General features: G+C 43.8%; 1 protein-coding gene across 3 annotated transcripts in view; it reads right to left on the reverse strand.

The window, feature by feature from the left end:
• WDR66 (WD repeat domain 66) overlaps positions 1 to 23,156 on the reverse strand; it is a 135,702-nt gene that overhangs the window by 94,650 nt on the left and 17,896 nt on the right. For all 3 annotated transcript variants that reach the window (XR_003851890.1, XM_029570942.1, XM_029570941.1), the window contains exons 5-11: positions 22,109 to 22,218; positions 21,906 to 22,014; positions 20,455 to 20,535; positions 15,171 to 15,248; positions 13,487 to 13,531; positions 11,532 to 11,749; positions 3,713 to 3,907 (exon numbers count right to left, since the gene is read on the reverse strand). Coding sequence is in view for 2 of the 3 variants with exons in the window: in XM_029570942.1 (XP_029426802.1) it covers positions 3,713 to 3,907; positions 11,532 to 11,749; positions 13,487 to 13,531; positions 15,171 to 15,248; positions 20,455 to 20,535; positions 21,906 to 22,014; positions 22,109 to 22,218 (836 nt within the window). In the remaining variant the exon portion in view is untranslated. The remainder of the gene's footprint in view (positions 1 to 3,712; positions 3,908 to 11,531; positions 11,750 to 13,486; positions 13,532 to 15,170; positions 15,249 to 20,454; positions 20,536 to 21,905; positions 22,015 to 22,108; positions 22,219 to 23,156) is intronic.

The following is a 23,156-nucleotide window of genomic DNA, read 5'->3' on the forward strand; positions in this document are numbered from 1 at the left end:
ACTGTTCAGTTCTGGTAAGTGCTTTTATCATCTGAATGAGCAAAAGGTTGTCTTGAATTGTGAGCAGAGCTTTCCTTTGACCATTCTGTGCTGGCAACAGTAGGGCAAACAAATGTACAAAAAGCATTCACGTCTGTTTGCTCACACCATGTTGCAATAAAATATCTGTGGCCAAGGAATCAGGTTGTTATTTTTTTTTGTTTTTTTTACTATTTCAGGAAAAGAAACCATTCCCAGAAAAAGTGTGCAAACCACAGAAATATGATGGCAGAAAACAAGCATATGGCCATTCTCGTCTGCCCATGCACACAGCTGCTTCGCTCTATAATCTCGACCATTCCAAAAAGCACTGAGGGGCTTTGGCTTCTGCTCAATTTATAAATTTAACACTCTGGGGCAAAAGTTCCTATGGGAATTTATTTTTTACTGTTTTTCAGTAGACGTTTTTCCTTTTCTGAAGTGGCAAGAACTGAAATCCTCGGACAAAGATGTTCTTTTTCAAAAATGTAAATCACCAAACTATAAAGTCCTCAGTGGATATAGCAATAATGTATGAATTTATCAAATACTCTGGCATGGTTACAAGGTGAGGTGAAAGAAATTATTTTAGCCAAAAGATCTTCATTCAAAAATTGGAAGAAGGATCCAACAGAAGAAAATAGGATAAAGCATAAGTGTTGACAAGTTAAATGTAAAACATTGATAAGACAGACTAAGAGAGAATTTGAAAAGAAGTTGGCCATAGAGGCAAAAACTCACAGTAAAAACTTTTTAAAATGCATTTGAAGCAGAAAGCCTGCGAGGGAGTCAGTTGGACTGTTAGAAGATCGAGGGGTTAAAGGGGCACTTAGAGAAGATATGGCCATCATAGAAAGATTAAATGATTTCTTTGCTTCGGTGTTTACTGAAGAGTATGTTGGGGAGATACCCATTCCAAAGAAAGTTTTCATGAGTAATGATTCAGATGGACTGAACCAAATCACGGTGAACCTAGAAGATGTGGTAGACCTGATTGACAAACTGAAGAGTAGTAAATCACCTGGACCGGATGGTATACACCCCAGTGTTCTGAAGGAACTAAAAAATGAAATTTCAGACCTATTAGTAAAAATTTGTAACCTATCATTAAAATCATCCATTGTACCTGAAAACTAGAGGGTGGCTAATGTAACCTCAATATTTAAAAAGGGGCTCCAGGAATGATCCGGGAAACTACAGACCAGTTAGCCTGACTTCAGTACCAGGAAAAATAGTGGAAAGTGTTCTAAATTTCAAAATCACAGAACATATAGTAAGACATGGTTTAATGGAACAAAGTCAGCATGGTTTTACCCAAGGCAAGTCTTGCCTCACAAATCTGCTTCACTTTTTTTAAGGAGTTAATAAACATGTGGATAAAGGTGAACTGGTAGATGTAGTGTATTTGGATTTTCAGAAGGCATTTGACAAAGTTCCTCATGAGAGGCTTCTAGGAAAGTAAAAAGTAATGGGATAGGTGGCAATATCCTTTCATGGATTACAAACTGGTTAAAAGACAGGAAACAGAGAGTAGGATTAAATGGACAATTTTCTCAGTGGAAAAGATTATACAGTGGAGTGCCTCAGGGATCTGTACTGGGACCCGTGCTTTTCAATATATTTATAAATGATCTGGAAAGGAATAAGACAAGTGAAGTAATCAAATTTGCAGATGATACAAAATTATCCAGAGTAATTAAATCACAAGCAGATTGTGATAAATTGCAGGAAAACCTTGTGAGATAGGAAAATTGGGCATCCAAATGGCAGATGAAATTTAATGTAGATAAGTGCAAGGTGATGCATATAGGGAAAAATAACCCATGCTATAGTTACACAATGTTAGGTTCCATATTAGGAGCTACCACCCAAGAAAGAGATCTAGGCGTCATAGTGGATAACACATTGAAATCATTGGTTCAATGTGCCACAGCAGTCAAAAAAGCAAACAGAATGTTGGGAATTATTAGAAAGGGAAAGGTGAATAAAACGGAAAATGTCATAATGCCTCTGTATCGCTCCATGGTGAGACCGCACCTTGAATACTGTGTACAATTCTGGTCGCCACATCTCAAAAAAGATATAGTTGCGATGGAGAAGGTGCAGAGAAGGGCAACCAAAATGATAAAGGGGATGGAAAGACTAAAGAGGTTAGGACTTTTCAGCTTGGAGAAGAGACGGCTGAGGGGGGATATGATAGAGGTGTTTAAAATCATGAGAGGTCTAGAACAGGTAAATGTGAATCAGTTAAGTACTCTATCGGATAACAGGACTAGGGGGCACTCCATGAAGTTAGCATGTGGCACATTTAAAACTAATCAGAGAAAGTTCTTTTTCACTCAACGCACAATTAAACTGTGGAATTTGTTGCCAAGGGATGTGGTTAGTGCAGTTAGTGTAGCTGTGTTTAAAAAAGGATTAGATAAGTTCTTGGAGGAGAAGTCCATTACCTGCTATTAATTAAGCTGACTTAGAAAATAGCCACTGCTATTACTAGCAGCAGTAGCATGGGATAGACTTAGTTTTTGGGCACTTGCCAGATTCTTATGGCCTGGATTGGCCACTGTTGGAAACAGGATGCTGGGCTTGATGGACCCTTGGTCTGACCCAGTATGGCATGTTCTTAGAAATCTTTATACAAAGAGCAGTATAAATTTTGTGAAAGGGACAGAATTGCAGGTAGAAATGCATTTTTAACCTGGCACTTTTAAGAGAAGTAAAAAAACAATGGTTACAAATTTTAGGTGCACATAAAAATAAGTAAAAAAAAAATCCCACTCATTGGAACAAATGATTATAATTAACAGCAAATGAAGGCAAACTGAATAGTGTGCTGAGCTGGCTTTATGAATCTAACTATTTCAAAAGTGGCCGGGCATGCTGCAGGCTTTTTTCTTTTGTGGTCCTTACATAAAAGTACTGTAAACTCTTCAGGCAAGGACCTTGTAACCATGTGAATTATTTTATATAGCACAACTAAATAGTAAACATTATGGGGACAATTTTCAGACTGTCAGTTTGGGGACAAAGTCTGTGGGTGCTTTCTACAAATGGACTTGGCAATAATTTTAAAGGGAAAGTACCTTCAGACTTTCCTGCCTGTGTTTGTACGAGTACATTGTCTATGGAAAATACCATGCATAGACTTGAAAATACAATCTCCACATTTTATTTTCTGATCTCCCACCCTGGGAACCCCTCCCCTAAATGAGGCTACCAGCATTGCACCTTGTAGACCACCATTCATGCTTTTAGCCAAATTGAGGAAGGATACTTTCCAGCTAGCTGATTTACCCTGCATAAATGGGTTTCGACAATCATCCTCTATTAGTTAAAACAGGAAAGAGAGCTGGGTTGCTACAGTCTGAGCTTGAGACTCACAATTAGGCACTATCCAATGGAAATCCCAACACAGTCACTGACTGTGTGTGACCTTGAGTAAGATATTATACACCCCCTAAGCATCAGTTTACACAACTATAATTGGGTACTAACAATATTATGCTTATTAGTATCGTAATACATGCTGAAGTTTTGCATGTATTTAAGGAAAGTGTGAAGTTGCTATTATTATTACATTAAATCCTAACAATGAAGAGCATCATAATTAAAGGCCTGAGAAACATTGTGTGATCCTTTCTTCATGTTTTAACAGGTCTGCAGCTGTCATCTATTCAGTAATTCAAGGACTCACCTGATAGCACACTGCAAACTCTGTAGGGTACTATCAGAGGGGTATCTGGTTTCATCACTCGGAGGCAGAGGTGGATTTTTGGAAAAGGAAATGTGGCAGATAGGACCCAGGTTAAAATCGCTATACCAGAGTACAAGCTGAAGTTGATCATCATACAGTTTGATATGCCCTTTGATGTCACCAGTTACAAAATAGCTGGAAAAAAAAGCACAATTAAGTGGCAGAGGTTTGGACTTAGCAGTTTCTTTCTATCCCAACTAGAATTATAACACCATGAGCCTTCAGTCACAACTACCATGTATTTCTCCCCTTCCTCCAGCCTGTCATCTCAATGGCAGTCTTCAGTAGGGGGCCACACACTGTTGCTCTCTCTTTGGAACTTGTCAGGGCAGAAGAGCATGGGCCAGTACTGAAACAGGAAAGTGCTAGGGCAAGAGGCTGGAATTCTGCCTTTGAACCACCAGGTGGCTATTTTATTTATCCCGCCTATGTGTCATAAGCCGAAGGCTGTGTACAAATGACTAAAACATAAAAGGAGAAATTACTACTTACCTGATAATTTCATTTTCCTTAGTGTAGACAAATGGACTCAGGACCAGTGGGTTATGCACCTCTGCTAGTAGATGGAGCGGAGCAAACTGACATCACAGTATATATAACCCTGCAGTGACCCCAGCCTGCCAAAATTCTTTTCAAAAGAAACTGTGGACAGACTAGCAAAAAGCTTGATTAAAAACAATCAACCATTACTGAACTCAACCAACAGGAAACACTGAACTCAGGTAATGAAAGTATGAACCCCAATCTAGGGACTGGATGAACACTTAATCGTAATCCCCTGGAACTCTTAGCCGCACAGGAGGACCATTACACTAATCATTCGGCAGCCAAGGGCAAGAAGCTGAGTCCATCTGTCTACACTAAAGAAAATGAAATTATCAGGTAAGAAGTAATTTCTTCTTTCCTAGCATGTAGACAGATGGACTCAGGACCAATGGGATGTACCCAAGCTTCTCCCAACTAGAGTGGGATGCTGCCCGCAGTCCAGTCAACACCTCCATATGTGCAAAGGCTGCATCCTCCCAGGCCTGCACATCCAGACTATAATACCTGGAAAAAGTGTTTAAGGAGGACCATGTCACAGCTCAGCAAATGTCAATGGGAGACAACAATCTAACCTCTCCCGTGACACTGCCTGAGCCCTAGTGGAATGAGCTCTAACTTGAATAAGCAACGGCTTTTCAGCCTCCACATATGTGGCCGTGACTACTTCCTTAATCCAGCAAGCTAATGTAGTCCACGAAGCTGGTTTGCCCTATTTTCTTCCACCATGAAGAACAAACAAGTGATTCATCTTTCGGAAAGGTTTAGAAACCTCTAGATACCACAGGACATGTCTCTTGACATCCAAAGGATGCAATAGGCAATGCTCATCCGCAACTTTTCCCTTATCCAAGGATGGAAAGAAAATGGACTGATTCAAGTGAAAATCCAAGACCACTTTAGACAAGAAAAAGGGAACAGTATGCAGCTGTATTGCTCCTGGAGTCACCTGAAGGAACGGCTCCCGGCAAGACAAGACCTGCAGCCCCAAAATTCGGCGCACAGAACATATTGCAACCAGAAACACTGTTTTCAAGGTCAATAGCCTTGACCTTGAAATACTTGTATAATCCACCCTATTATTTATATGTTATTGTTATCATTATTATTATAATTACTGTTCCTCTTATAATCATGTGATAATTGTAAAGCCTGTTGCTAAGTTCTGTTCTCTGTAAACCGACGAGATGTTCCCAACGTTCGTCGGTATATAAAAGATATTAAATAAATAAATAGCCGCAAGGAAAGGGTATGCAGTGGTCGAAACATAGGGCCTGCCAAGAAATCCAACACCAGGTTAAGACTCCACAAGGGAACTGGTAACCATAAGGGAGGACAAAGATGATTCACTCCCTTCAAGAAGCGGGCCACATCAGGATGAGACAGTAAGGATTCACCATTGACCTGGTCTCTGAAACAGGCAAGAGCCGCAACCTGTATCTTCAAGGAATTAAGGGCCAACCCCTCATTTAACCCATCCTGCAAAAATTCCAAAATGAGCGGGCTCCTTACTGAACGAGGAAGAATACCTCGAGGCTCACACCAAGCCTCAAACACTCATCAAACCCGCACATAGGTTAAGGAAGTGGAGAACTTTCAAGCTCATAACAAGGTGGCAATCACCACAGAAGAATAACTATGCTTCAACAAGCGAACACTTTTCAAGGGCCATACCATAAGACAAAATAGAGTCGGATCTTTGTGAAGGACAAGCCCCTGCTGTAACAGATTCTTGTGCAGCAGAAGACAAAAGAGGGTCTCTACCATGAGTCTTCGCAGAACCGCATACCATGGTCTTTTGGGCCAATCCGGTGCCACCAGGAGCACCATCCCCCTGTGACCTTCGATCCTGCAAACTATTCTGCCCAACAGGGGCCACGGAGGAAGGCAACCAGCATCTTGTCTTCTGGCCAGACTTGTACAAGAGCATCATTACCCAAGGACTTCAAATCTCTCCTGCGATTGAATCTTCACATTGTGAGAAGAAGTCACCAACAGGTCTAGGAATGGAAGGCCCCAGCGATCCACTATCAACTGAAAAGCCTTTTCTGACAACACCCCCTTCTTCCGAATCCAGACTCTCCCAGCTGAGAAAGTCTGCTCTTACGTTTCCTGTGAGAGGCCAAGATCACCCGGAGATGTCCTTCCACCCATTCCATAAGTTTTTCTCTTTCCAGTGACACTTGCTGACTCTTGATTCCTCCCTGCTGACTGATGTAAGCCACTGTTGTTGCGTTGTCCAACATTATTCGAACTGCTTGACCCTGCAGTCTGTCGCTGAACTGCAAACATGCCAACCGGACCGCCCAGGCTTCCAGGCGATTTATGTTCCAGAGAGACTCTTCTGTATTCCAGTGCCCTTGCACCGTTAGTTCCTGACAGTGAGCTCGCCAACCCTGGAGACTCACATCTGTCATGAGTATCAACCAGTCCAGCATAGTCAGGGAAATTCATTCGCTCAGATAATCCTCCTGCAACCACCACTACTGGTGAGAGCAGATTTCCATCAGCAAGTGGAGCCGAACCGAATAGTCCTGAGACTGTGGGTTCCAACGAGATAGCAGGGAGGGCTGAAGAGGACACATATGCATTCTTGCCCACAGCACCACTTCCAGGGTTGCCACCATCAAACCGAGTACCTGAAGATAGGACCACACTGTCTGGCATATAGAATTCGCCCCCCCCCCAAAAAAAAAACCACACCTGCGACATCAATTTCTGAATCCGAGCTTCTGGCAGGAAAACTTTGCCTTGCCTTGTGTCAAACCGAACATCCAGGTACTCCAACGACTGAAATGGCTGAAGACTGCTCTTGGCCAGGTTCACTACCCAACCAAGCTCCTGCAACAAGGATATCACCTTGTGGGTCACCAGGCAGCTCTCATCCAGAGACTTGGCTTGAATCAGTCAGTGGACCAAATACGGTTGTAGTAGGATCCCATCCTCTCTCAACTCTGCTGCTACCATCACCATAACCTTGGAAAAAGTTCTGGGAGCAGAGGCTAGACGAAAAGCATCACCCGAAACTGATAATGGCGCCTCAGCCCCGTGAAATGCGGAGAAAGCGCTGATGCGCTTTGAGGATGGGGATGTGAAGATAAGCCTCTGTCAGATCCAGGGAGGCAAGAAATTCTCCCCGATGCACAGCCTCGATCACTGAGCGTAAAGTCTCCATCCGGAAATGAAGAACCTTGAGGGACTTGTTGATCACCTTGAGATCCAAGATCGGATGGAAGGATCCCTCCTTCTTGGGGACCACGAAGTAGATTGAATAGTGTCCTGAACCCACCTCTTTGGAAGGAACAGGAAGGATGATCCCGAGAGCTAAGAGTCTGTCTAGAGTCTGCCATACAATGAGCTGCTTTTGAGGTGGTCCGCAGGGAGAGAAGAGAAATCTGTCTCTTGGGGGTCGAACAAAATCCAATGCGTAACCTTGCCTTAGGATGTCTAGAACCCACTGATCCGAGGTGATTCGGACCCACTCCTCGTAGAAAAGAGATATTCATCCCCCGATCCTGGGGGTCGAGGAGTGGGTCAGTCTGGCATCATTGAGAGGATTTGGAGGGGGCCCCTTGGGCCACCCTGTCCCTAGGTGGCCTGCGGCCTCGAAAGGAACTAGGCCATGACTGAGATCTGAAAGAGGGAGTCCGAGGCATCATCTGTCTAGTAGTGCGGAAACGGCGTTGAGTGCGGAACCAACTTCTGGAGGGATTAAACTATCTCGAGGATCGCGGATGGTCATCAGGCAGACGGTGTACCGCATTCTCACTGAGTGACTTGATGATCTGGTCCAAATCATCCCTGAAGAGAAATTTGCCCTTAAAAGGAAGAGATCCCAGACTTGACTTGGATGAGGAATCTGCCAACCAGTTGCCGAACCAGAGGAGATGTCGCGCCGAGACTACCGAGACTATTGATCTTGCCAGCACTCGAAATAGGTCATACAGGGCATCCGCTCCATAGGCTATAACCGCCTCGAGGCGGTCTGCCTGGCTTGCTTCCTCTGGCGGTAGGTCCTGAGAGGTAAGGAGTTGCTGAACCCAGCGAAACCCCGCTCTTTGCGCAAGCAAGCTACAGATGGCCCAAAAATTGGACGAGATTGTTGCTAAATCTGGGACACAAGAACAGGAGAATCAAAAAAGATTTCAGCAGTATGAACAGTCATTTCAGAAAATCAACGCTGAATTAAATAGCCTCCAAAGTATTAATGCCAATTTATTAGTAGAAAGGACAAATATGTCAAGGAGATTGGAATCAATAGAGAACTATATGAGGCACAATAACATTAGGCTATTGAATTTCCCAATTGTTATGGGAGAAATCCCTATATTGACTTTTAAGAAATACGTAATGGAGACATTAAAGATTCCTCAAGATGAGATACCAGCGATTAAAAAATTGTTTTTTCTACCAAAAAGAAATAACCCTGTCTCAGCAATACCAAATCTTCAAAGGTTGGATATGCAAAATCTAACAGATTACTTGGAAAATTCATCTCCTGAAATTGTAGACAGAGCTGTTCTTTTTGTTTCATTTTATGATGAAGTTAGTGTCTCAAAGATAATGAAAAGTTACTTTAGAAATATAACCGAATTGTATTGTGGAGCCCCTGTACAGGTCTATCCAGATTTAGCTAAAGCTACGCAGCAGCGTAGAAAGGCTTTTTTATTAATGAGATCTGAAACCCAAGCACTTGGAGCCAGTTTTTTACTGCGCTACCTGTGCAAGTGCATAGTTAAACTGTCCAGAAATACATATATTTTCTTTTTTCCTGACCAACTTAGGACCTTTTTGGATGGGAGGAGACAACCTAGTGTAACATGAAAGGAGTAGATAGTAATTATTGGGGTATGATATAGGACGTTAATGAATGGTTTAATTATTTTTATTTCCTTTTTGACTCCTTATAAGTATAAAAACCCCCTCATTGTTTCCTATGTAACAAGAGAATATTCATTTTTCAATTGTTACTTTGTAAGTTTTGTGGAGAAATTTCACTATTTTTCTTTTTATTGCTCTGTATTTCAATGCAAAAGTTAACTTTTTGTATATCATTGAAAAGTTCAATAAATAAATAATTTAAAAAAAAAATAAATACCCTTTTGAGGTATTCTTCCAGCTTCCTGTCCTGCAGATCCCGCAGGGCCGTGCCTCCTGTAACCGGGATAGTTGTCAGCTGAGACTGCGGAGTCAACCTTTGGAACCTTAATAAGATCTAAAAAGTCCTCGGGAAGAGGGTATAGTTTAGCCATTGTCCTGCTGACCTTCAGTGAGGCTTCGGGAGTATCCCATTCTCTGGCCAACAGTTGTAGGAAGGTGGGATGGGTAGGGAAGGCCCTGGACAGAGGGCGGAGGCCCGCCAGTACTGGTTCTCTGAGGTGGAAGGTCCCGGTGGGTCCTGGGGAGCCACGATGTCCAGCTCTTGAAGAATATGTGGAATGAGAGTGTCCAACTCGTCCCTCTGGAAAATCCATAGCACCCTCGGGTTATCCCCTTCCATCTGTGCGGGGAGCAGGGGATCATCCAGGCCAAGTAGGGGGTCATCCAGACCCGGATCTGGAGCTGAATCAAACACTCCCCCCCCCCCCCCCGCCCGCAGGTGAAAGCGTGAGACGCACCCGGGAGGTCCCCTGAGGGGCCCCCGGTGGCCCCCCCCCCCCACTGGGTCCTGAGCTCCCTGGAGAACCCCCTCAGGAGGAGTATCAGCTGCCCTGGAGACTTTGGGAGGCGGGGGTCCCGCTGTGGAATCTGGAGACTGGGCCATCCTTGCCAAATAAGCATTGTGCATCAGTAGAACAAAGTCTATGGTAAACGGAGGAGGACCCGGGGGGGGGGGGGGGGGGGCAGAGTAGAGGAGTTTTCAGGCTGTAAATGGAGTCCCAGGGGCGGAACCGGTGTCAAAACCGGTGGTGGAATGTCAGAAAAATCCTCCTGAAGGCAGCTGCATGACTGGCTCTGAGACCAAAATGCCCGCTGTTCCCGCGTGAAGAAGGGCGTCCCAGCGGCTGCGAGGTGCCCTCCCCACCAGGGAGGCACCACGTGCATACCCCATCGCGGGACAACCTCGATCCCAGTTCCCCGCACGCTGAGCATCTAAGCGCCCTCGGCATGAGGGCAGGGGAGGGAGGGGTAGAGAGCCGCGATGAAACAGAGACAGCGCCACGGGCAGCGGGAAAACGCGTCCGCTTTCAGCCACCGACCCCGATGAACAGGTGCCAGCAGAGGAATGTAGCCTCTCTGCGGCCAGCAGCCCCGAGGAATGCGCATCTCGGGGCCGCGGGTCAGAACGCGGCAAGGGGGGGGGGGAGAGGTTGAAACCTCCAACATCCACCCCCAGGAGAAACCTAGACAAAAAGACAAAAATCACAAAAACTTACCCCACCGGGCAAAGAGAAAGGAAAGGAAACCAGCCAAAGTGAAAGACAGAACTGTCTGCAAGCCAATAGAAAGTAATATGCTTGTCACCTTTTTTTTTTTTTTTAAATAACATGATCCATCAAAACAAAGAACAAGAGAGGAAGGAAGAAAGATTAAAACTCTCTCCAAGGCTGGGGAAGCCAAGGTTCCCCTACTCCTATCTGCTGGAGTCAGAAAGATACTGAGGACTCACAGAGGATGCACTGGTTTATAAGGCAGCACCCTCCGAAGCCTTGTCTGACTCCATCCTGGTACGTATAGGGAATATTATTTTGCAAAAGGCAGTTGCACAATTATTATTTCTAAGAAATCAACTAAATGCTATTTGTCAGCAAAAGGGAGGCTGAAATTTCTCCACTGGAGTCTAGTGCTAATTTATAGTGCTATATACATGAGAAAGAGAGAAGAGCCTTAAATAAAGTTATTTCACTGACACTTGGGGCTTTCTTCCAGATGCTGTGCGCCTTGTTGGCCTCTCCCCAGCTGAACCTGAAAGACTCTACAGTGGCGAGAGAGCAGCATGGAGGTTATAATAAATGATGCACATACAGCCCTGAATTTCTAAGAAAATAACCTGTAATTTTAAACACATTTTCTCCTACTTAGAAATTCCATATTTTAGCACCATACACCTGTGGATATAATTTCAACCCTTCCAATCTAGCTAGGTTAAAGCCCTCTTTTATTGAGAAAATTTGCTTTGGGTAGTACTGGCATTTAACATACCCATACTGTGCTTTCCAAATTATTATACTTGAGAAAGAAGGCGTCATGAATAAGAAGCTACCTCATACATTACCTGTCAGTCACAGTCAGTACAGTAATATCATCTTTTTGCAAATGCATCAGCTTCAGAGGTTTCTTATTATGTGGTTTAACAGGAGAGTCTGCGGGGACAGTTGGCATATAGATGGTCTCCCATACAACCAGTTTCCCAACAGATGTGCCTGTGAGAGCTTTTGAGGAGTTGAAATGAAAAACTGACTGGCTATATGATCCAAGAGTCTTGTTGAAAGTCTGCAATTTATATAGAAAAGAATCAGTAGGTGTTATTCTTAGTACTGAGGACAACAGAAATAAGCCTAGTGAAGTAATATATTTTTTTAATCAATTGCAATAAAAATGTTTTTAAAAATAATCACACACAGAGATTGGTGGGAAACCTAACTCTCTACACCTAACTATAGTATAAACTATAATCAAGGAACTACACTAAAATCTTCTTATAGTGAATTCCTGTCTGCCACCATAAATGTTCACCATATTCCCTTTCACTGCTTCCCTTCCTAAACCTCTTAAATGCCTCACTTCCCAGCCTTAAACTGCATGCTCTGTCCGACGCATACTACTGAAGGTTCAATGCAAGCCTCCAGGTGGGTGCTGCCTACGGCTAATGAACTGGAATAAAAATGCACAGGAGGACAGAGAGATTGATCCTTGCAGCCACTTTATTGAACCTTTTGAAGCTACAGGTACTCTCATTCTCACTTCAGATATTAATTCAATTCTGTGAGGTACTGGTGCTTCTGTTCATGGTAGATATGGGACTGGCACATTCTAGCTCAATGGACTTGAAGTTGTGTATTAAGTGATAGCTGGACTTGAAACCCAAATATGCCAAGAAAATGCAAAACAATGACGTTCTATAAATACCTCTGGAGGTTTCCATAAAGTAGAAGTCCACACTACTTCAAATTGTTTTCTGCTAACATGGACTGTGGTCTTTAAACTATATAGTGGTATTATATAGTGCTGGGCACTATAAGCTAAATGCTGATTTTGTGCATGTCAGCTTCCTGCAGCTCAAACAGAGCTTGTCCTAATTGCGTTTATGGTGTCACAGGTTTTCTTCATTTGCAGACATTGCAGGTTTTTCCTGTTTCTCCTCTCTCTTCTAGCCCCCATCCCAATGCAGGAAGAATCCTCTGGTTCCCTCCAGAGATCAATACAAGTATGCTCATCACTTCTGGGCAAGGGCAAGGGCAAGGGCAAGGGCTGGGACTCCCCCCCCCCCCCCCCCTTCTGCCTCTGCAGCATTCCCAGCCGGCCCAGTGAGCAGGAGACAGCCCAGAAACTGAAGCTTAGTCTCCTGCATGGTAATGCTTCCATCAGGGGGACCCGAATTACGTTTAAAGTAAAACAGGTGTAAATCGTGCTGGCCCAGAGGATCAGTGCTGATGCTGTATACTCCTTATACAGAAGGTCCTTGGCTTGATCCCCAAGTCAAGCCTTTGGCATCCCCGGGGCATGGCATATTGCGGAGGCAATGTTTATAGTCCCTGGGGGGGGAGGAGTCATCACGGTCATCGTTAAAGGGGATACCTGGTGCATGGCTCCTGGCCTTACCTTAAGATGGCCTCTGCACTGACCAGACTAGGGAGTGGAAGGGTGAATGGGTCACTATTAGAATAGTGGAAAAATCTGTAAATAGTTGTGAATGAAAGCTAGTGGCACCATTTCAAGGGTCCAAAAAAAATGCCAACTGTAAAGGTTTGTCCTTTGGACCCAGCAAACAAATAAATGGTTCCATGCTGCTCCATTTTAGAAGTTTCAACCCAAGCTATTTTAGGAGTTATTCAAGAGAAGAGTCATATTACCAGACACTGTTCTTTGATTCTTCGAGATTTTAGTGTACGTGATTTCGTTTACAATAAAACTTGGAGTTTTTTCAATGTTTAATCATCATTCATAGACATACTTCTATGCATCTAGAAAACATTATCAAATGCTATAAAGTTTAGTGTTCATACTTACATGATATGTTAGAGGAGGAGCTATGTACGTCAAACTGATATCTTTCTATTGATAAATATATGAAAGTGTTACTATGATAACTGATATATCATGTACTTATTAGCATGTATTAAGAAACCACAGAAAATACTGAAAGTAAGAGATTCATTACAGTGCAGAGGATTCTACTTCTTGATGGATCTTTTAGATACAGGAGAAAATTAATTTACTGTTCAATCCACTTAAAAATATACTTTTCCCTAAGCGTTCCTGATGCATATAGGAACAGCAATTTAGCAAACGCTGAGGTCTCTATAATATGATGGTCTCTATTATTAAGGTGTGACCTGTCTCTTCTTTTCTTGGTACCTTGGTTTTGTTTGGTTTTTCAGTTTTGATATTGTTTTTTTGTAATTTAAGATTCCATAATCAATACAAAACCAAAACAACAATATAATTGCTCATATACAGAAATCAGCTTTTTGGTCTTTAGTGAGTGATTTCATCAAGTTTTGAATATCGTCAGCACATCATCCTGATAAGTGAGAGGCATTTCGGGAGCATTACAAGGAAGAGCCGAGTAACTTATCTGGCTAACTCTGATATTTGAAGTTAGCTGAATTAAGTTATTCAGCTAACTCAAGATGTGGCCGAGAGCAAGGTTAAAGTGATCCGGGAAAGAATACAGCCAGCTAAATGCAGAGTGCAGGGAAATAAATTACAACCAAGTGGGTCTAGCAGCAGATTTATTTATGTATTTATTTAGGACTCTTATATACCGATATTCTTGTAACAAGTTACAAATCAATTCGGTTTACATTTAACCATAGCAATTTGCACAAACAAGGCATTACATTAAAACAAGGAAGCTTGAACTTGGATCCAGTCACACTGGAGACGGTGTGAGAAATAAATGGGGAGAAACAACTATTGTCGGCTAGCCGACTCTTAAACTAAAGGGAACTGGCCCGGTGTCTGGGTGGGACACCTTGCCCCTTGTATATTATAACATTTGTTGGAAAAAAAGGCTGATTTAAGCCTTTTTTTGCCCCACCCAAGTGAGCCAAATATTTGGCCTGCCAGTCTCTCCGCTCTTCCCTCACAAAGCCACCTAAAGATTTAGAAATAGTACAGGCAGAATGTGGCGGATTGCCACCCTTTTTCCCCAGCCTACTCCTCTTCTCTCTCAACCGCAGCCCTAACCCTGTGGTCCCACCCAGCACTCTCCAAAACTCTCTGCAGTACCAGAAGCAGGTGTACTTACTCCTTAATCCCAGCAATTTCCAGCATTGCTACTCCCTGCTCTGCACGTAACTGGCGATATTCTCAATCAAAGCTAAAGTCATCTGGGTATTCTGAAACCTAACCAGAGAGATTCAAAACTTAGTCCGTTAGGTTTCAAAATTATCCAGGTAAGCATAACTGAATAACTTTGTTCTAGGATATTCAGGGGGACATTTATCACACTGAATAGCCCTGATAACTTCTCTGGCTAACTGTAGCTGGATATGTTATCCATCACATGATATTTTAAATATTGCTCTCTAATGTAGCTTACCAACAAAAGTGAATAGACCTGGCATTTAATAGTTCAGATCAATTGCTGTTATATTTCATAGTGCTACTGCAATCTTAAGACATTACAGAACTAAGGTATTCATGTAATACAACAAAAGGGGTAGGGACTATTGTACTTTCTACTTACCCATACATAAAATAACACTTGTGTTTTGCTATTGCTGATCAATTGTGTGTGATCCTTTGGATTAAAAATAATGTAATTCTAAAAGGCAAAAATAATTTTCAATACAAAGTTCTAACTTCATCTGAAAAGTTTTACAACTCCCTTTTGAAAACAGCACTTAGTTTCTAACAAAACCAAAGTAGTATCAAATGATTCCATTAAAATTAAAATCACAAATCTGTTATCTAAAGCAGGGCAGACAAGGGTAAAGTTTAATTAAGCTGTAAATTTATTTATTTATCGAGTTTTATATACCGTCATTCGGTTTCGCCATCATAACGGTTTACAAAAAATACGATGTTTACAAGGTTAAGGGGGTTAACAAGGTTTTCAAAAAGGTTCAAATGATTGTTAACATAGAGACATCATATACAAGTTATTTGCTGTTCAGTTTTTTTACGTTTCAATTCTTTGTTATAAATGTACAGTAAAAAGCACCTGGTTTATAAAGTCAAACATGGATGGTAGGCTTAGCTAGGGCAGTCATCCTGATGATGGCTGGACATAATGGGTTCAGAGCAAGTACAGGAATTTGAGTATAGCTGCATACACAATACTGAACTGGAGTTTCAATGGCAAAAAATGAAATGTAAGTCTTTCAGACAAGAGTCCTAAGGGGGCATTGTAAGTACTGTTTGGGAGCTCGGTGATGTCCTTGGATAACAAGTGTTAAGAATGCGAGATAAAGTACCTTTTGAGCACTGCGGTCACTTTACATTTTAGACTTTGCTCAATAATCAATTAATTTATTGTTCTTTGGAGGGTATATAATAGGTTTCACCTATGAAAACTAGATGTCCAAGTTTGTGGAGAGCACTTTCAAAGGATCTGACCGTGGGTTGAGCCTCCTGTCCAGCAGGTGGAGACAGACCAAAACTGTGAGGGTATCCTATATCAGGACAGAGCCTACCCTACACCCCTTCAGTATAAAGTACTTTCAAAGCAGATATAACTTCCCAAAGATCAAGCAAGCAATAAGAAAAAAACTAACAAATTGAACAATTGAACAATTAAAAGGATTCTGTATGAATAAAAACGCTCATGCATACAATTTTATTTTCATCTGGTAGATGCTTCCGGTGCCTTTAGTAATAATAGACAACAAATCAGATAACTGAAAAAACCTGTAGAAAAAGACAGAACATTCGAGCGGACGTATCAGATCTAGTACGGGCGGGTGTCTGGACTGATCCGTGGTACTACAGGAACGAAAATTAGCAGGTAAGAACCAAATTTCCTTTCCCTGTACGTACCCGGATCAGTCCAGACCGTGGGATGTACCAAAGCTTCCCTAAACAGGGTGGGACCGAGATAGTCCCGCTCGAAGAACCTGCCGCCCGAAGGAGCCAAAAACTGGAGCCTGCCTATCCATACGGTAATGACGAGCAAAAGTATGCAGGGATTTCCAAGTAGCTGCCCTACATATTTCCTGCGGAGAGACCGATTGACTCTCTGCCCAAGAATAGCCTGAGACCGTAAGGAATGAGCTTTTAAGCCTTCCGGCACGGGCCGACCCTTACAGATGTAAGCCGACACAATGGCCTCCTTTAGCCGATCACCCCCAGCTGTATTTGCTACTTCTGACGAAGAAAAAGCCGGAGGTTCCATGGACTGATTGACATGAAAAGAAGACACGACCTTTGGCAAGAAAGAGGGAACCGTCTTAAGGGATATCCCTGAATCCGAGAAACATAGGAAAGGCTCTCTGCACGACAACGCTTGGAATTCTGAGATTCTTCTGGCTGAACAAATGTACACCAAGAAGATGGTTTTGAGAGTCAAATCCTTGAGCGTAGCCCTCCTTAAGGGCTCAAAAGGAGCTTCGCAGAGAACCCGGAGAACCAAGTTAAGACTCCATGAGGGACAAGTAACCCGGACCGGAGGATTTAAGTGCTTGGCTCCCTTGAGGAAACGGACGACATCTGGATGAGCCACCACTGAATAACCGTCAATGGTGCCTAAGAGGGAACCGAGAGCGGAGACCTGCACTCGCAAGAAACTGAATGACAACCCCTTGGCGAGACCGTTCTGGAGAAAAGAAAGGACCTGGGAAACCGGAGCCTTACGAGCCGAGATACCCAAGGCGACACATGCATTTTCAAAAATCTTCCATACTCAGACATAAGCAAGCGAGGTAGTCGGCTTCCTGGCCCGCAATAGAGTGGATATAACTTCTTCCTTATATCCCTTCTTTCTCAATCTCCGCCATTCAAAAGCCAGGCCGCTAGACAGAAGCGATCCACCTGATCAAAATATACGGGACCCTGCCGAAAAAGATGGGAAAGATGACCGAGGCGTAGGGGACCGTCCGTGGCTAGATTCACGAGGTCTGCAAACCACGGTCTGTGAAGCCATTCCGGAGCCACTAGACTGACAGACCCGCGATGAAGCTCGATTCTTCGGATTACTTTGCCCACTAATGGCCAGGGAGGGAAAACGTACAGAAGAATGTTGTGGGGCCAGGGAAGGACCAGGACATCCACTCCTTCCGCGCAATGTTCCCGTCTGTGGCTGAAGAACCGAGGAGCTTTCGCATTGGTCATGGTGGCCATCAGATCCAAGTGAGGGGGACCCCACCTGCGGATGATCAGGTTCATCACTGCATCTGACAATTCCCACTCACCTGGGTCTAACCTCTGGCGACTGAGGAAAAAATCCGCTTGAACGTTCTCCTTCCCCACAATATGGGTCACCGCTAAGCGCTCTAGATGATGTTCTGCCCATGCGAAGAGCCTGCTGGCTTCCAGAGCGACTAGGCGACTCCTGGTGCCCCCTTGTCGATTGATGTAGGCTACAGTGGTGGAATTGTCCGACAGGACCCGCACCGTCTTGTGGAGGAGTAGGGGAAGGAAGGCCTTGAGAGCCAGTTGGACTGCTCGAGCTTCCAGTCGATTGATGTGCCAGCGAGATTGGGTCAGAAACCAATACCCCTGAGCAGACTGGGTCTGGCATACAGCTCCCCAGCTGGAGAGGCTGGCGTCCGTTGTTACCACAATCCACTGCAGTGTCAGAAGGAACATCCCCTTCTGAAGATGAGCAGGCGATAGCCACCACTGAAGTTCTGCAACGGTAGACTCGGAGAGCGGCAGGGGTATCTGAAACTGTCTGAAACCGGTTTCCAGTGGGATAGCAAGGCTTTCTGTAACGGACACATATGCGCAAAAGCCCAGGGGACCAGATCGATAGTGGAGGCCATAGACCCCAGAACCTGGAGATAATCCCAGGCCGTTGGCAGGGCAAGAGAGAGAAAGTTGGGCACTTGGCCCCTGAGTTTGAGCGATCGGTCCTCCAGAAGAAACACCCTGCCTACTCGAGTGTCGAATCGTGTCCCCAGGAATTCCAATGCCTGGGAGGGTTGAAGCTTGCTCTTCGGAAAGTTGATGACCCACCCCAGAGAGGTCAGACACGTCAGGACCTTGCTGACTGCCAGCTGGCAAAGAGACTTTGATTTGGCCCGGATGAGCCAATCATCCAGGTAAGGATGGACTAGGACTCCGTCTCGATGCAGGTTGGCCGCCACTACCACCATTACCTTGGTGAAAGTGCGCGGAGCCGTGGCAAAGCCGTAGGGAAGTGCTCGAAACTGAAAATGTTGGCCCAGTATCTTGAACCAAAGATACCGCTGGTGATCGCAGCGAATCGGAATGTGTAAGTAGGCCTCAGTCTCATCGAGCAAGGCCAAGAATTCTCCGGATCGAACTGCCGCTATCACCGCCCTCAAGGTTTCCATCCGAAAATGGTGACCCTTGAGAGCTCGGTTGCCGTGCTTGAGATCCAAAATTGGATGAAAGGAGCCCTCCTTTTTGGGCACGACGAAATAGATGGAATATTGGCCGGACCCTTGTTCTTCCACTGGGACTGGGACTATGGCCCCCAGTTCCAGCAGCTTGCACAGGGTTTGTTCGACAGCAGGCCTCTTTCGACTTCCGCAAGGGGAGACCAGGTGAAGATCCGGTAGGTGTCGAGCAAATTCTAACGCATAGCCTTTTTCTGTCACCTCTAGACCCACTGGTCATCGTTATGGTGGCCCATTCCCGAGAAACTGGGACAGTCGTCCACCTAAGTCTCGAATGGAGGAATGAGCCAGCCCCATCTCATTGAGAGGAGGACTTGGTGACCGAGTGTTGCTGGCTACTATCCCTGAAAGGCCGACGTCCCCGAAAGGAATGAGGCCAGGATTGAGATCGGAAAGCATTACCCCTCGGGAACGAGCCCCTTGCCCTGGTGGAAAAACGGCATTGCCCCCTAAATCTAGTGCGAGAGGGTAAGAAGGACTTAGACTGTTTCGGGTGGTCCTCCGGCAACTTATGAACGTTATTTTCTCCCAGGGATTTGATAAATTGCTCTAGGTCCTCACCAAAAAGCAACTGGCCCTTGAAGGGAAGGGTTCCCAACTGCGCTTTGGAAGAGGCATCCGCAGACCAATTTCTCAGCCAGAGGAGGCGCCTGGCCGAGACCGCGAAGACCATTGCCTTGGCTTGCACTCGTAGAAGATCGTACAGGGTGTCCGCCCCATACGCAATCGCTCCTTCCATGCGATCCGCCTGCTCCGCCTCTGCAGATGGGAGGTCTTGGGTGCTGAGTAATTGTTGAACCCACCTGAGGCTTGCCCGCTACTTTAATGAGGCTGCCAAACTAACAAAGAAATAAAGAAAGACTACTTCCCCTTTAAAGAAGATTGTCTGCAGGCCCTGACTGTCCTCCTGCAGGCGAGGGAACTGGGACCCCCAGTTATCTGCCCATGTCGGCGATCAAGGACTGAGCACTAAGGGTTACCAACCCACTGCTCGTCTGCCTCAAAACCAGGGAGGATGGCCCCACAAGGACCTAATAACTACCTGGGAAGCTATTTCCAACTTCCCAATTTCCTTTTTTTTTTAAGACCCAGACTGCAGGTTTTACACCTCCACCATCTGCTGGAGACAGAGAAACACTGAGGGGCTGCAGGTGGCACCTCGGGTTATGCTGCAGTGTGTCTCCATCTGCTGGAGGGGAGGCAAAACCCAGAAGTCTGGACTGATCTGGGTACGTACAGGGAACTTGTGTTAGAACATTTTAAAGAGGAAATAGCCTAGGCATGAAAGTACTGGCCTACTTTGCCATTAGGAAGCTTAGTGAAACTTGCCCCCATAATTCTTTAGGAGCAGTAGCCTCATGCTACTTAAATAATAATAATAATAATAATGCTGATTGGGATTGCCATAGGTCTGCATAGTCCCCTAAATGGTAGGAGGAATCTGGTTACCTGTTGACCGAAGTCTGAGAGTAGCTCCACACTACAAATGGCTGTTTCTGTAGCTAACGTCCAGTTCCAAATGCAAACTCTCTGACAGAGAAAAGAAGCCAAGAACAAACAAGCTCCACAGTTAGCAAAATAACTTTTGATAGTATGCATACAAAGGAAAGAGAGACAGACATATCAAATCTTGTTCCAACAGCTGGAACCTCTGGAAAGCCTAGAATACACTGAAAGATAAAAGCAGTATTTACATCAGTGTTTCCCAACTCTTTCCTGGAGCCACACCGATCCAGTCAGGTTTTCAGGATTACCGCAATGAATATGCATGAGATACCAAATGTCCAGTGTATGCAAATCTCTCTCATGCATATTCATTATAAATATCCTGAAAACCCAACTGGGGCTTCCAAGAGATTACAGCACAGCCAGCCCGATTAAGATCCCAGTTTAGTAAAGGTTTGCCTCTCCTTGTTAATTGAAGCTAATTAAGCCCTCCATGCACAAACCCAGGGATTCAATTGTCTCTCAGGTGTGAGCTCTGATTGCAAGAAATGAAACAATACGCAAGCATATAATTAATTATGTGGGGTTAGGACTTCGAAAGTCAGGGCTCAAAGGTTTGCCCCATCACAACCCCCACTATGCAAAAAGTCTAAATATACTCAATTGCATCAATCACATCTCCTATAGAGTTTATTTTTTTAAGGGACCAATGCACAATAAATTTCAGTGTATTTCTTTGTTAATTCAATTGAGAACTGTAAAAACACTGGAATAATAAACAGAGTATCACAAGTTTTGTTTTGGGTTTGTTTTTTTTATCACAGGCAATGACAAGACATTGCAAGCTTCCAAACTGTCCAAAGCTCAGCAGCTGCAGCATGGTGAAGTGACTCAGGAAAGGCAGAGATTAGGACACAGGAGGCACAGGCTTTAGAAGTTGTGTTCCAGGGTCAGATCTGCTGCTGCGAGGTCACTCATTCTGCAACAACGTGGCTCAGCCAGCTATGCCCACCAAATGTGAATGGAATCTACTCTATTATAAGCACAATGACAATCTTATTTACAAGCTTGTTCTGGGTTATTTTTAACTGGCACAACTGTTTACTATTAAGTTTAGGTTGCTACAGACTTGGAGAGACCCTTCTTATTATCTATGCAGCTGAAACCACTGGAGAATTTTCCCAAAATGCATTTACATTTATTTTCACTATCTTCTTTGCTGGCTGCGATATCTTTTTATGAACCTACAAAAGGATTATTGAAAGATGGCCACATAGGTCCTTTCTTTAGAGGTTGTGTTTCTCCAGGAATCATCTCTCGCTCTTAACAGACTCAAAATTGGCTCTTGGAGCTTATGGCATCATCAGGACCCCCCCCCCCTCCCCCAGCTGTAGTTCATTCTTGTGTTGTCACTTTGTGTGTGTAGCACCTGACAGCAGAAGTGCTTTCATTACCTGCACTGCTCCAGCACCAATGGTTGCCAAATACTTTGCATCCTGTGACATTGCCATGGCAATCACCCCACCTTCTGGATGGCTGTCAAATATCGTATGCACAGGGATCCTGTAAAACAGGGTTCAGTGGGTCAGGATTCAAAGTGTTATTTATTTCCAGGAAATTCATTTTTACAAAACACTGTATATAACCAGGAACCTACCCCGAAAAAGAATCCCATATAATTATTAGACTTTCTAGTCCTCGATCAGCTGTTGCAACCCACCTCTTGTCTTCACTCACACACAGACATGAAATACAGCTACAGTGGCCCTAAGAAAACAAAGGGAAATATAGGGTGATTAGCTGAGCGGGTGCCAAATACAAACATAACAATTAAGAAAAGAAATGCAGAGCAATTCACGGCAGTGCCTTTTTTTTTTTTTTTTTTATTTTGTTCCTCTGGTTTCTAGATCCATAAGTTTAATGGGGAAAAGTTTTTTTGTTTTTCCAATTTGGTCTAGATCCATAAGGAAAACATTATTTCAGTTTCTACATATGCTTATCCTGAAAACGGATATGCTGTAGGTTGAATGGTTGGGGCAGATTCATATATTTATTAGGAAAAATAATTTTCTAGATCCATAAGTTGTATTAGAGCATGCTATTTTGGGTTTTATTTTTCAAATCTACAGTATATGCCTACCCTTAAATTTGGTTGCTGTACATTTAATGGTTCTGGAGATAATGTACACACGACAAAGCAAATATATAAGCAATTTTTGTGAGAAATAAAGCATGAAAAAACAAAGTGACAAGTTTTAAAGAGGCGACAAACTGCTCTTTAATAGGGTTATATCAACATGAGGAGCCCCTTTTAAAGTAGATTTGGGGAAAGTATGTGGGATTTCCTATTCAAAAGTATTTTTGCATTTTTTGTAATTTAAAAAGGATATTGTGATTTTCTATGGCGCTGAGAGAGCACTCAGAAACCACAAAAGGAGCCTGGAGAACTATGGCTAACCATTCTCTGATTGGAGTCCTAATGCAAATGCCTTCACCGTAAGTTGGTTTTTTTTTTTTACTGTCTGGCTAAGAAAAACCTAGCAGCTATCAAATAATACACTTTATGGGATTCAAATTATTTAATGTATAGCATGCAGGTTTTAATGGTTAAGTTGTTTGGGGTTTTGTTTAAGGATGATGCAGAGAACTGCAACAGGGAAAAGCGGAAAAGTGCAAAGTGATGCGCATAGGGGAAAAATAACTCC

This window comes from Rhinatrema bivittatum, chromosome 11 (genome assembly GCF_901001135.1).
Source record: "Rhinatrema bivittatum chromosome 11, aRhiBiv1.1, whole genome shotgun sequence".
NCBI lineage: Eukaryota > Metazoa > Chordata > Amphibia > Gymnophiona > Rhinatrematidae > Rhinatrema > Rhinatrema bivittatum.